This window comes from Bubalus bubalis, chromosome 6, assembly GCF_019923935.1.
Source record: "Bubalus bubalis isolate 160015118507 breed Murrah chromosome 6, NDDB_SH_1, whole genome shotgun sequence".
Lineage (NCBI taxonomy): Eukaryota > Metazoa > Chordata > Mammalia > Artiodactyla > Bovidae > Bubalus > Bubalus bubalis.
The window spans coordinates 66,987,590-67,002,512 of record NC_059162.1 but is presented as its reverse complement, the minus strand read 5'-3'; the positions used below and the strand labels follow the sequence as shown (position 1 = coordinate 67,002,512).

The window sequence follows — 14,923 nt, the reverse complement described above, 5'->3', positions numbered from 1 at the left end:
AGGCTTCTCCATCCATGGGATTCTCCAGGTGAGAATACTGGAGTGGGTTACCATTTCCTTTTCCAGGGGATCTTCCCGACCCAGGGATCAAACCTGGGTTTCCCGCATTGGAGGCAGATGCTTTAGCCTCTGAGTATGTATATGTCAGTCCCAGTCTCCCAATATCCCTTCCCCCAAGAGCCAGTGTTTTGCATGTTGAGGGATCTCCAGTAGCAAATGATGAAAACCATTTGGTAGAGACCAGGCTTAATTGAAATCTCTACAGGAAACCAGGGGGAAGTAAAACATTCAAGAAGCTGGCTTGATGTTCAGAGAATGATATTTATGGGATATATAAAACTGCTGCTGCTGCTAAGTCACTTCAGTCGTGTCCAACTCTGTGCGACCCCATAGATGGCAGCCCACCAGGCTCCCTCATCCCTGGGATATAAAACTGAGATAATACTAATAACAGAGCCAATTTATTTCCTTCTCAAATGTTGAAGCATAGAAAAAAACAGGAGACAGACCTACGTTTAATGAAAGGTGGAATCTAAAAAGACTGAACTTTTATCCTCCTTTATGAGTCCATTTAGGATATTTTATAGACCTAACATTCCTAGCTAGTAGTGCTAAGAATACAGAAAGCCTCATGTTTATGGAGAAGATCTGGGAAGCTTGTTGCAGTCTGGAAATCAGAGCCAAAAGAAAACAAACAAGAATTCATTTCTGCCATTAAAATTGCAAACCATCATTGTTGCAATCTACTATAATTTCCTTTCCTAATCTAGATATATTTTGTATGATTTTGAAAGCTGTTACAACATTTGTTATTCAAATTAAAACATGTGTTGTAAGTGAACTGGGAAATTTGGTAAGCATCTCATTTTGAAATTTCCAATTGACCTCCCCAGCCCTCTTACATTAAATGACATAAAACAAATCATGCAGACCATGTCCTCTGCAAGTTCTTTCCCTCAGAAAAAAGAAAAGAGGTTTGTTAAGATCACTAGACATTAAACAACAATCTCCAAAAAGATAAAGTGCTCATATAACCACAGAATTTCAGAGCTGGGAACAACCTCAGACATCATCTGGTCTAGTGGCACACAATTTCATCTGCCCCCCGAAGCTTGTTGCTGACCCACAAGATCTATAAAAACTGTTCTTTCTGGAACCTTAATAATCCTATACCTATGCTCGTGTTCAGTCACTCTGTCGTGTCCGACTCTTTGCAACTTTTTGGACAGTAGCCTGCCAGGCTCCTCATCCATGGGATTTCCCAGGCAGGAATACTGGAGTGTTTTGCCATTTCCTCCTGCAGGGGATCTTCCTGACTCAGAGACTGAACCCACATCTCCTGTTGTCTCCTCTGCAGTATTACCACTTCAGCTATTCGTGTTTTGGAGTTTACAGCACAGGTTCTTTCAGCTCAAAATCAGACAGAAAGAGGGAGAGGGAGAGAAAGAGAGAAGGAAAAAAAGAATAAAGAGAGAGAGGAAGAGAATAATTGCTGCTCGAGTCTCAACACACTTTTTAGAAACCCCAAAACTGAGAATGCTTTGGTATAGATGAGAGTTTCTCAGCTTTGGCATTACTGACATTTTAGACTGGATAATTCTTTGTTGTGAGGGGGCTGTCCTGTGCAGTGTAAGATATTTAGCAGCATCCCTGGCCAGTCTCTCCCTTGCCAGATGTGACAACCAAAAATATCTAGCAACATTGTCAAATTTGGGGCAGGGGTGGAAGCGGGTGGACCACATTATTCCTGGTTGAGAACCATTGATGTGTATGGTTTGTGAAGAAACAAATAATAGGTAAAATGTCTGATTATTGAAAAGCCAGTTCTTAACTCATCATACACACAACCTCTCCAACACTGAGTGTTATTATTTCATAAAGACCTTTTCCTTGAAGTAGCAGCTGTCCTGATAGTACTCAATCAGAATGCTCTCCAAGATCAGTATGCCACGTTATTGGCCAAACAGCTAGACAGAAGAGTCCCATTCTAGTCCTGGAACTGCCAACGTGGGATGTTACAGAAAATAAGAAAATCTAGGTTAAATTCTGTGGTCCTGATGTAGAAGTCACTGGGCTTCATCAGCTTTTGCATAATCCCGGAGCTAAGCTGGCCATGTGGGTGTCATCTTCCTTCCTTAGGGCTCCCTGTTCATCATCCAAGTGCTTCAGTTTAGTTTAGTTCAGTTCAGTTGCTCAGTCGTGTCCGACTCTTTGCGACCCCGTGAACTGCAGCATGCCAGGCCTCCCTGTCCATCACCAACTCCCAGAGTTCACCCAGACTCATGTCCATCAAGTCGGTGATGCCATCCAGCCATCTCATCCTCTGCCGTCCCCTTCTCCTCCTGCCCCCAATCCCTCCCAGCATCAGGGTCTTTTCCAATGAGTCAACTCTTCACATGAGGTGGCCAAAGTATTGGAGTGTCAGCTTTAGCATCAGTCCTTCCAAAGAACACCCAGGACTGATCTCCTTTAGAATGGACTGGTTGGATCTCCCTGCAGTCCAAGGGACTCTCAAGAGTCTTCTCCAACACCACAGTTCAAAAGCATCAATTCTTCAGCGCTCAGCTTTCTTCACAGTCCAACTCTCGCATCCATACATGACCAATGGAAAAACCATAGCCTTGACTAGACGGACGTTTGTTGGCAAAGTAATGTCTCTGCTTTTCAATATGCTATCTAGGTTGGTCATAACTTTCCTTCCAAGGAGTAAGCATCTTTTAATTTCATGGCTGCAGTCACCATATGCAGTGATTTTGGAGCCCAAAAACATAAAGTCTGACACTGTTTCCACTGTTTCCCCATCTATTTCCCATGAAGTGATGGGACCAGATGCCATGATCTTAGTTTTCTGAATGTTGAGTGTTAAGTCAGCTTTTAAACTCTCCTCTTTCACTTTCATCAAGAGGCCCTTTAGTTTTTCTTCGCTTTCTGCCATAAGGGTGGTGTCATCTGCATATCTGAGGTGATTGATATTTCTCCCGGCAATCTTGATTCCAGCTTGTGCTTCTTCCAGCCCAGCATTTCTCATGATGTACTCTACATATAAGTTAAATAAGCAGGGTGACAATAAACAGCCTTGACGTACTCCTTTTCCAAGTGCTTAGGAGTGGCCAATTCAAGAGTCTACCAAGAACATAGTAGTTACTTAGCAAATATTTTTTGAATGCTTTATCTTTCATCTTTCATGAAAGATGTTTTACTTTGGATATTTTGCGTTTTGGATTGGACAATTAAGCACTTTATTGTTCCAGAGTTAAACATATCCTTGTTCAAATCAGTTGGAGGATAGGCTATCTCCTAGAAAATCTCAAAGTGACTCATATTTCATATTCCACAATCCTCAAGTTAAAAAAAAAGTGTGCGTGTGTGTGTGTGTGTGTGTGTAAGCACACACCTGTCTTGTCCAAAGTATAGAAGCAGTCAAAGATGTATACACAATACTCTGTCAATGAAGGACCGCAGTTAGGCCAGGGTCTGTACTGGTGTGTCAAATATACCATCTCTTTAGTCCTCACAATAACCACATTGTATAGATGCTAAGCACAGGGAAATATATTGTTCAAGGTCAGACAGCAGCTACAAGGGAAGCAGAAATTCACATCAAGGTCTGGTTGAGTTTTCAGCTGCCTAAGCCAATTTACAAGCCTCCCTTGACTCACTTGGCCCTTGTGCCCCAGGCCTCTGTTGCCTATTGAATGGAGAACTGTCGGTCCACTGCTGCCCTGCCCTCCAGGGTAGCTGACAGAACCCACTCCTGCCCCCGCCAAGCCTCTTCAGGACTGAGGGCTGAGCTTCATCTGTCAAACCTGGTGAGAAAATGCAGAGACGGCCCCAGGACCCAACCAGACCAGACCTGCAGGGGCTTGGTGCCTTTCAGCACTTCTAGATCCACACACTCTGCTGCTCCCTGGAGCATGGGATCTGGCTTCCAGGGGCTGCCCTAGGGTCTAGGCAACCAAACCAAGAGGTGGGGGAACTTAAACTCTTCTTAAAGAAAACTGGGACCAGTGGAAGACTGTAAACTAAAAGACAGCATATATATGCCTCTCCCTTCCTTCTCCCTCAGACTGTTCTGAGATATACTGGTTCCATTTAGTCTTTCTGGAGACCGGCTGTGACTTCCTGTGAAGCTGGGCCCCAGATCAGTACTATGTCACCCTATATCTGCTTCGCTTCTTGCTTTGTCTCAGTTCCCCTTTTCCTTCAAACTTACTGCCCTGGCATTAAACACACACACACACACACACACACACACACACAGCCTCCAGTAAAGTGTTAATCTATAAGTTTTGCTTTGGTTCTGTTTTTTAGGGTACTGCGGCTAAAACATAAGCTTTAATTTATAAAATGACATGCTGTTACCCATCTTTCAAAAGTCCAGGAAAAATAAAAACAAACCTTCTATTAGAAGAGCTTACCCCATACTGATCATAGCTGACAAATATTTTGAAAGAAAAAAAAAATAAGCCATGGTCTACAGGTGTGGGAAGCAGTGCATTAAGGTGGCACTAATCTTGCCTTATCTGCCTAACCACCATATGCTTTTCTCATATTGCATTTAGACAAAAGGCTGTGTTAACACTTGTTTGAGTACCAGGCCTCTGTTTATCTGACTATAATGAGCCTGTGTAGCCTAGTAGGATGGAAAGTGTCACCTGTCCTAAATTCAAGCCCTACTGCTTCAAACATATTTGGTGTTTGACTTGAGAAAGTAATAATACCTGCGTAGATATTTCCTCACCTGTAAAATAGAAACAAGACGATCTGCCTCACCTTTCCCATGGGCTGACGTGACACAGTGAGAGTATGTTGAAGCATCGCACAGGTGTGCTTTAACTGTGTGAGGGGAGGTTAGGTAATAACTTTCTAATTTAGTCTTCTGAATTCCCATCACTAAAAATAATGAAGCACTTCAGTAGGAAGATATAAAGGAATAAATCACTTAAATCTTTTCAAATATGTTTAAGGTAATAATTAAGCTTAAAAACCAAGATGGACTAGGGACTTCCCTAGTGGTCCAGTGGGTAAGACACTGAGCTTACACTGCAGGGGACACTGGTTCAATCCCCAGTCTGGGAACTAAGATTCCTCAAGCCATGCAGCATAGCCAAAAAATAGAGGAGAAAAAAAGCTATGATGGAATAAAAGAGACTGGATTTTCCTTCCCACATAAAACAAACAAACAGAAATAAACAGAAAATATATTTAAAAAAACAATTTTAAGACAGTGGATGTCACACGATCAGATGATTCTCCAAGAGAAAGGAAAAATGTGATGGGCCTTGTGATTGCCCTCAGCTGACAACTAGAGAATTTCCAGGCTACAGTGCATGAAGAAGGAAGCCTTGGAGAGATTGGTGGACTTCACGAGTTGAGCAGATGGAGCTGAGACCCCAAGAGACCAAGGTGGCTGGAGTTCAAAGGACAGAGTATCAAAGATGCAGGAGATGCACTGAGAGAAAACTCTGGAGATCTGCAGGATCCAGCAGAGTACGAATCAGGGCATGCATGTGAGGAAACTGCACAAATCTGAGGGAAAAATGACCCAAAAGGATCAGCAGGAACAGTAGCTAGAGCTCACACTGGGCTAAGAGGAGTGTCTGTTTCTACCAGCCAGACTGAAAAAAATCCCTTAATTCACAAGGCACTGGCAGAGTACTTGAAAAAAATTTGCCACAACAGTGGGAAATAATTAACCGTAAACTAAATACTGCTGTGGTCAAGTCTAATAAATCTTAGACACATGGCCTAAAGGATCAAGTTGTTTCCAATAATTAAAATTCATTCCAGAACAAAGCTCAAAAATATTTATAGAAGTTATTATAGTTGTATTTCATATGTTCAAAACCTTGCATTTCATATCTTCAAAACTATAGAGAGTTTCTAAGACTCAAATCAAATATCTGTGGATAAAAACTACAGTGTTCAAGGTAAAAGACGTCTGCTGTTGCTGCTGCTAAGTCGTTTCAGTCATGTCTGACTCTGTGCAACCCCATAGACGGCAGCCCACCAGGCTCCTCTGTCCCTGGGATTCTCCAGGCAAGAACACTGGAGTGGGTTGCCATTTCCTTCTCCAATGCATGAAAGTAAAAAGTGAAAGTGAAGTCAATCAGTCGTGTCCGACTCTTCACAACCCCATGGACTGTAGCCTACCAGGCTCCTCCATCCATGGGATTTTCCAGGCAAGAGTACTGGAGTGGGTTGCAATGTCCTTCTCCCAAAAGACGTCTAGGATGGAATAAATAGTATATCCATACAATGAAATACTACTGAGCAATGAAAAGGAGTGAGCTTGATAAAATCTCAAAACAGTTGTGCTAAAAGAATCCAGACAAAAGCGTTTCAAGCTGTGCCATTCCTTTACTTGAAATTCTAGAAGATGCAAAGTAATCTCTAGTGGCAGAAAACATATCATGATTATCTGATGAGGGGGCAGAAGGAAAGCATTCTCAAGAGGCACAAGGAAATTTTAGGGAGTGATGAAGATGCTCACTATTTTGATTTTTATGATGGTTTCACAGGTGTGCACAGATGTCAAAGCTTATCATTTTGTACACTTTAAATATGTGCAGTTTATTGTATATCAATTATAATTTAAAAAACTAAAGAGACTAAAGTGAATTTCTAAAAACCATTGAACAACTTGGGAAATAGAGGATTTAAAAATGTAGCCACATTTAATGTTTAAAATTTTGTAAATTTTAGAAAATGTTTCAAGATTTAAATCTATAATTTTTGTTACATCTAAACCTATGGTGTCTATAGACTATACCTATAGAATAGCATCTATATTTGTATAGTAGCTAAAATTTGTTTGAGGGTTCTCTTTTTCCTTTTTGTAGCAACAAATTAGAAAACCCATTCCCCCTGTTGATTGGAAATATTTTCATGCAGGAGGATGGGGGAGTATTTCAAAACAAAACTAAGAATCAGAAAGGCACAAGTTATGAATTTTTCCAAAGCTTGTTTTAGAAATTAAGAAAATTATACCCATTTTTCTTAACCGTAAGTGACTGCACACTTACTCTCTAACACCCCTTTCTGTTTGATATGAGGTCTGGGCTTGAAAAATCCTCTAAATATCTGATTAAAGACTCCAGGACTTTAATTTCTGTTGTCCTCCTTCATTAGAGATGCATGCTCATTGTATTTTGGAGTGAACTAATTTATGTATTCTCATGCTCCCAACTTGTCTGTCTTGATTTCTCCCAGTTTGATGCCGACCGAGACGAGGATGAGGTGTTCTATGACATCAGCATGGCAGTTGACAGCAAGTTATTTCCAAACAAAGAGGCTACAGCAGGTAAGTCACCATGTCCTTTGGGCTACAGCACACCCTGCTCCCCTGCCAAGTGTCTAGGGCTTTGTAGTAACACCAGAGCTCAACATACTGCTCTAAGGTTGTGAGGATGATGCTGTCCTCAGAGCTTTATACCTTCTGGTTTAAAAATAAAGGTACAAAACAACATAGAAAAGAGCCATGTATCTGGTTCTTATGGTTACTGCCTTTCTTCCAGTCATTGCACAGGCAAATTAGCAGGTAGTCACAAGATAGCATAGGATCTACGTTACTATGGAATTTCCCTAGAGGCTCAGATGGTAAAGAATCTACCCTAAATGCAGGAGACGTGGGTGGGAAAATCCCCTGGAGAAGGAAAGGGCAGCCCTCCAGTATTTTTGCCTAGAGAATTCCATGGACACAGGAGCCTGGCAGGCTACAGTCCAGGGGGTGGCAAAGAGTCAGACATGACTAAGCAACTAACACTTCACTACTTCTGCTGCTGCTGTTGCTAAGTCGCTTCAGTCGTGTCTGACTCTGTGCAACCCCATGGACGGCAGCCCACCAGGCTCCTCTGTCCCTGGGATTCTCTAGGCAAGAGCACTGGAGTGGGTTGCCATTTCCTTCTCCAATGCATGAAAGTGAAAAGTGAAAGTGAAGTCACTCAGTCGTGTCCAACTCTTCGCGACCCCATGGACTGCAGCCCACCAGGCTCCTCCACCCATGGATTTTCCAGGCAAGAGTACTAGAGTGGGGTGCCATTGCCTCACTACTTCTATGTTACTATAATTTTTAAAAGTTGGTCTAACCCATAACTTGAGCACAATGAAAGTTACAACTTCTCCAGGCCGCCCTAACACATGTATGTCTCTCCTAAACCGCCAGGGAAAAATCTCCTCTTGGGTCTTCTAGATGCCCCCATTCCAACCCACTGCCCCTGTTGTGGCCCTGCCCCTTCTCTTTCTATACCTAGAAGTTTGACACTGTATATCTGCTCAAGTAGTCAGTACTCACAGTTCCATCCTTGACCCTTTTCTCACTCTCTTATACACTTTTTCTGCATCAACTCATTGTCCCTCATGGTTTCAACCATCACTTCTACATGGATGACTCTCAAATCTTTGTCTCAGTCCTGACATTTCTTCTCAGTTACAGCCTCAGTGAATAAAGACCAAAAGTTCTGGGCTGTAAAGAAAAAGGCTAAACACCTAAAATTTTAAGCTGTATTTGAAGCCCATTAAGAACAGGTTTTAAGAAAGAATTTTTTTTTTTAAGACAAGGCAGTAGTCTTTCTGGGAAAACCCACAGAGCACAGATAACTGATATAAACTCACCTGCCTGATTTTCCACTGATATTTACAGAAGGATAGCCTGTTACAGGAAAGAAGGAATATGGAGAAGCATGTCAGATCATGTAAACAAGAGTACCACTCCTTCAAAAAAAGTTGTAGACCTATGTTTTTTGTTTGTTTGTTTTGTTTTGTTTGACCACCCTTAGGGTAGTTCCCCCACCAGGAATCGAACCCAAGCTCTCTACACTGAAGAACAGAGTTTTAACCACTGGACTACCAGGGAAGTCTTGACACCTGTGTTTTTAAGTTAATATTTAATTCATAACATTCATTTTAGACCTCTCACAACAAATCTCTATCTGATAGATACCTTCAATTTCCAAACAGCAGAGCAGAGGAGAAAATTTAAACTGCCCCTTCTTTAGAACTTCCAGCACTTTATGACTCTCAAGTAGCATTTCTCCAAAGTGGCCTCATCCTACAGTGATGTAGCTGTGCTGTATAAAGTACATTCAGTAAGTTCTGTCTTCATCCTCTTCAGGTCCCCTTCGTAGAGTGCACCAAGAGACCCCCATAGCAGGGGTTTCCAGGGGCCCCTCCTGCCTTCCTACAGCTCTGAGCTTATGAACAGAGAGGTCTGTGTTCACAGCCACAACTCCCCAACCCCACTCCATTCCCAAGACCGCTGAAAACATACAAGACCTCTACTCAGCCTTAGAGTAAACCCCTTCTATCTGTCACAGCCCTGATGAGTGAAGTGTTCCCAGGAGAGCCTGTGGTAAACTGGAAATAAACCTCTCCTTACCAGAGGCTGCCACTTCACAGCCCCAGACTATTGTTCAGTTCAGTTCAGTTGAGTTGCTCAGTTGTGTCCAACTCTTTGCGACCCCATGGACTGCAGCACTCCAGGCCTCCCTATCCATCACCAACCCCTGGAGTTTACTCAAACTCATGTCCATTGAGTCAGTGATGCCATCCAACCATCTCATCCTCTGTTGTCCCCTTCTCCTCCCACCTTCAATCTTTTCCAACATCAGGGTCTTTTCCAATAAGTCTGTTCTTCACATCAGGTGGCCAAAGTATTGGAATTTCAGCTTCAGCATCAGTCCTTCCAATGAATATTCAGGACTTATTTCCTTTAGGATGGACTGGTTGGATCTCCTTGCAGTCCAAGGGCCTCTCAAGAGTCTTCTCCAACACTGCAGTTCAAAAGCATCAATTCTTTGGTGCTCGGCTTTCTTTATAGTCCAACTATCCCATTCATACATGTCTACTGGAAAAACCATAGCTTTGGATTAAAGATTTACTGAGCATGGCCCCGCCCATCAGAACAAGACCCAGTTTCCCCCTCCGTCTGGATGGGTGAATTTAACTCAGATGACCATTGTATCTACTACTGTCGGCAAGAATCCCTTAGAAGAAATAGAGTAGCCATCATAGTCAACAAGAGAGTCTGAAATGCAGTACTTGGATGCAATCTCAAAAATGACAGAATGATCTCTGTTCATTTCCAAGGCAAACCATTCATTATCACAGTAATCCAAGTCTATGCCCCGACTAGTAATGCTGAAGAAGCTGAAGTTGAATGGTTCTATGAAGACCTACAAAACCTTCTAGAACTAACACCCCAAAAAGATGTCCTTTTCATTATGGGGGACTGGAATGCAAAAGTAGGAAGTCAAGAAATAACTGGAATAACAGGAAAATTTGGCCTTGGAGTAGAGAATGAAGCAGGGCAAAGGCTAATAGAGTTTTGCCAAGAGATGCACTTGTCAGGGCAGACACTCTCTTCCAATAACACAAGACTCTACACAAGGACATCACCAGATGGTCAATACCGAAATCAGATTGATTATATTCTTTGCAGCCAAAGATGGAGAAGCTCTATTCAGCAAAAACAAGACTGGGAGCTGACTGTGGCTCAGATCATGAACTCCTCATTGCCAAATTCAGACTGAAATTGAAGAAAGTAGGGAAAACCACTAGACCATTCAGGTATGACCTAAATAAAATCCCTTATGATTATACAGTGGAAATGACAAATAGATTCAAGGGATTAGATCAGATAGACAGACTATTGTTACCATTAAAGAATGGACCAGTGTTTCCGGATCCTTCTCTCTTTCCAGAGAAATCAGAAGCCTGCACCAGTAGGTAAAATCTCCCAGCTGATAAACATCAGTGACTCAGTGAATTAAAGAAAACATGTCCATGGGTTCTGCTCTGTGACTCATCAGCCCCCAGGTCTTGTGCCTTGGCTCTTTCCTTCTCTCTGAATCCTCTCTCTACATAATCTCAGCTGCTCCACAGCTCCCATATTACTTCCAATGATGAAGTGTGAATGACTTTCAATTCCTTTATATTTTTTAAGTAAAAAATTGTATATATATATATCCGGTCCCATCACTTCATGGGAAATAGATGGGGAAATAGTGGAAACAGTGTCAGACTTTATTTTTTGGGCTCCAAAATCACTGCAGATGGTGACTGCAGCCATGAAATTAAAAGACGCTTACTCCTTGGAAGGAAAGTTATGACCAACCTAGATAGCATATTCAAAAGCAGAGACATTACTTTGCCAACAAAGGTCCGTCTAGTCAAGGCTATGGTTTTTCCTGTGGTCATGTATGGATGTGAGAGTTGGACTGTGAAGAAGGCTGAGCACCGAAGAATTGATGCTTTTGAACTGTGGTGTTGGAGAAGACTCTTGAGAGTCCCTTGGACTGCAAGGAGATCCAACCAGTCCACTCTGAAGGATATCAGCCCTGGGATTTCTTTGGAGGGAATGATGCTAAAGCTGAAACTCCAGTACTTTGGCCACCTCATGTGAAGAGATGACTCATTGGAAAAGACTCTGATGCTGGGAGGGATTGGGGGCAGGAGGAGAAGGGGACGACAGAGGATGAGATGGCTGGATGGCATCACTGACTTGATGGACGTGAGTTTGGGTGAACTCTGGGAGTTGGTGATGGACAGGGAGGCCTGGCGTGCTGCGATTCATGGGGTCGCAAAGAGTCAGACATGACTGAGCAACTGAACTGATATATATATACATGATGATTTGATTCATGAAATGATTACTGTGGTCCAACTAGTTAACATACCTGATCTTTTCATTGTTGTTGTTCAGTTGCTCAGTCATGTCTGACTCTTTGCAACTCCACGGACTGCAGCATGCCAGGCTTTACTGTCCTTCACTGTCTCACAGAGTTTGCTCTAACTCATGTCCCTTGAATCGGTATGCCATCCAACCATCTTATCGTTTGTCTTCCCCTTCTCCTCCCACCTTCAATCTTTCCCAGCATCAGGGTCTTTTCCAATGAGCCAGTTCTTCCCATTAGGTGGTCAAAGTATTGGAGCTTCAGCTTCAGCATCAGTCCTTTCAATGAATATTTAGGGTTGATTTCCTTTAGGATTGACTGCTATGATCTTTTTGCTGTTCAAGGGAGTCTCAACAATCTTCAGCACCAAAATTTAAAAGCATCAATTCTTTTGCTTTCAGAGAAGTGTTAGAGGAACTTTTATCTACAGATTCCCATCACTGCCCAGAAATTCCAGTCTTGCAGGAGGTTCCTTCTATTTGGTACTCAAACTAGAGGAGGGTCTTCCCAAAACTTCAGATTGAAGATCCACTAAGAGAGAAAACATCTTTACCATTGTCCCAGAACACAGTATGTTTAGCCTTCCAGTACCTCTGAAGCCAATGTATCTTCTTCTCAATTAAATTTAAGGGGACAACATGTCCAAAGACCATTCTACATCTAAAACTAGTGACGGTGAGTGATCCTGGGGGGTTCTATTTCAGCTCACACCTTTGTTATCTATGGAAAGGATATTTTTAAATCTGAAAAGAAATTGAGACATTCAAATTATGGGGAAAAGAAAGCCATACTACCCCCTTTTACAAAATGTCCTGATTTTGCTGTCTTTTTTGAGTATTAAGATCATTGTAGTTGTTTTATGTGTTAAATTGTCCAGTGAAAGATGCAAAATGTGTACATATGGTTATATTTATCTCCCTATTTTGTATGTCAAGCCTTAAACTATTATTAAAGGTACCATTTTCAGCAAACCAAGCAACCAGTAGTAAAAGAAAATGAAAGCTATTCAATCATTATCTGAGCAGATAATGACATCCTTTGTGTATTGCCTTCTATGATCTATTAGTACTGTTTCCAAGAGCAACAACACGTCAAGAAATTCCATCCCTTGATGACACAATAACATTTCTGTTAAAAACATTTTATTAGGAAAACCAATCTTTTCTTCCTTATGAGCAGGAGTTGTTTATTTTTTAAACAAAGACCTGTTCATTCTCCCATTGATGAAGCTAGTTTTCTAATAATCTTGTTCCATTTTCAAATATTAATGTGTGACATCTCTGTTGACTGGGTTGTTTAAGACCCTTTCATGTTGTAGTTTATTAAAACAACTAAAAAAACAGTTTCTAATTAAATAAGTAGGACACAGGAACTGAAGCAGCTATGTATTTAGTGAGCCTCTGTGTCAGGTCATGTTGCTCATTTCAAAGGAACCACTTTTAAGTCTAATGGGAGGGTATCATCTGAGTACCTATCCCCACTTCCACTAATCAGTGGTGAATCATTTCCATGTTGTGGAAGTAACAAAAGCTAATTAAAGTTGGCATTGCCTTTAACAAAGCTGTCAGTAGCAGCCACCTTAACCTTCACGAGCTGGAGAGACACCCCTTTATTCCATTTTCCATTCTTCCATTTCTGCAGCCACTCAGTGACCCATCTCATCATCAGTCACTCACTGTTTCTGTTTTCTCAGAATGTAGAAGGGACAGCACACTCCTCCGGGTCCTCCCCTGTAGAGCACTTTAAGAGAAGATCATGTATACACAGGCTTTGGGATTGTGTCTGCTTGCAACTTGGTGTCAGTAGCCTGTGTTAGAAATGGGAGCTGTGACTGGTCTTTCATCTCACTCACTTTCTGCATGACCTTGGCCAAGCTATGTAACTTCTCCACAGCTCATTTTCCTCTTTTCTAAAGCGACAGAGTAGAATTCTGTGAAATATTAAATTCTAAAATGTCTATGATCCTATCAGAGAGAAGTATACATTTTACTCCTGAGCTCTTTACTGCCTCCCAACACTTAAGTGCAAACTGGTCTTCCAGCTGGACCCTGAGACATCAAGTAGTTTGGCCCTAAGATACACCTTACAAAATTTTTATTTGAAAAATGCTTAAAGAACAAAGATAGGAAAATTACATCTTCTACTTAAAAATCATATATATAATTAAAGTTTCCATATCACTCCTACAGGCAATCATGTTACCAAGGGTATCACCAAGAATTGAGGAGTACATATTTATTCAACTATATGCAGCAGCTCTACAGTTCCTTTCCAAAATGATTTGATGGGTCAACCTTCTTCATTTTGAAAATCTTTATTGTACTTAAATTTTTTTTTAATTACAAACACAATAAACTATGGTGTTCCTGTTTAGTATTTAGTTGATTTGATGGTGGGCTGGTAGTCTATTTTGTGAACAGCAGGGGTAATGATGAGAAGAGAAGAAGAAATGAGGAAAGACTGTGTGGGGACATACCTTGGTTCTTTTTCTAAAAGAAAATATGGAAGTAGCATCTCTGGGAGAGGTCTATATCTGAGAAGTGTGTGAGATGCTTGACATTTTTTTTTAAGAAATTCATCTTCATTTAACATTACTCATTGCATGTTCTGAACAAGAGTTATTTTGCAAGGGCAAGTTTACAGTGAAGCAGAGTGGTTGGTTTCTTCACAGGTCCATAGCATTTCATGGGCAGCACTGAATTCTGTCTTTCTGGCTAGTTAGGTAATATAGATTGCCCAGCAGGAAAGGCTTGTTAGATGAGGATGATAACTCAAGTGTTCTTCAGGAGCCCCAGTATGAAAATTGCTGGCCTAAGTGTAAGCCTTGGTCATTAATGGATAAGTAATTCAGTGTAACCTGTAGTACCTAGGGGTAGAAACTCTGTATTAACAGATTAAGTTAACCTGATTTTTCCCACTTTCAGGGACTAACGTGATCCAAGGGCTGGAAGAAAAGCTCATCAGGTTCTCATGAAGTGAGCAAACTCAGCCCTTCTTTTTCTGGAACCCTTTGCTCTACTCCCACTGTATTTTACTCCTGTTCCTTCCTCCTCAGTCACTGTTGCACACCCCTAAACCACTTCTCCTCCTGGACAACCCTTATTCACCCTCATAGTCTGGGCTCACAAACTAGTTCCTTGTGAAGAATCCTACCTCATCACCTCCTCCACTACTAGTCAGAATTAGTAGCTTTTTCCTTTTGGTCTCTGAACCTTGCTGTTGTCAAGTTAATCTCCTCCACAAGATCACTG

General features: G+C 41.6%; 1 protein-coding gene across 3 annotated transcripts in view; it reads left to right on the top strand.

Moving 5' to 3' along the window:
- The window catches only part of AK5 (adenylate kinase 5), a 254,392-nt gene that overhangs the window by 124,801 nt on the left and 114,668 nt on the right, over positions 1-14,923 (top strand). For all 3 annotated transcript variants that reach the window (XM_044944833.2, XM_006068419.4, XM_006068418.4), the window contains exon 7: positions 7,213-7,303. In XM_044944833.2, coding sequence (XP_044800768.2) covers positions 7,213-7,303 — 91 coding nt within the window. The remainder of the gene's footprint in view (positions 1-7,212; positions 7,304-14,923) is intronic.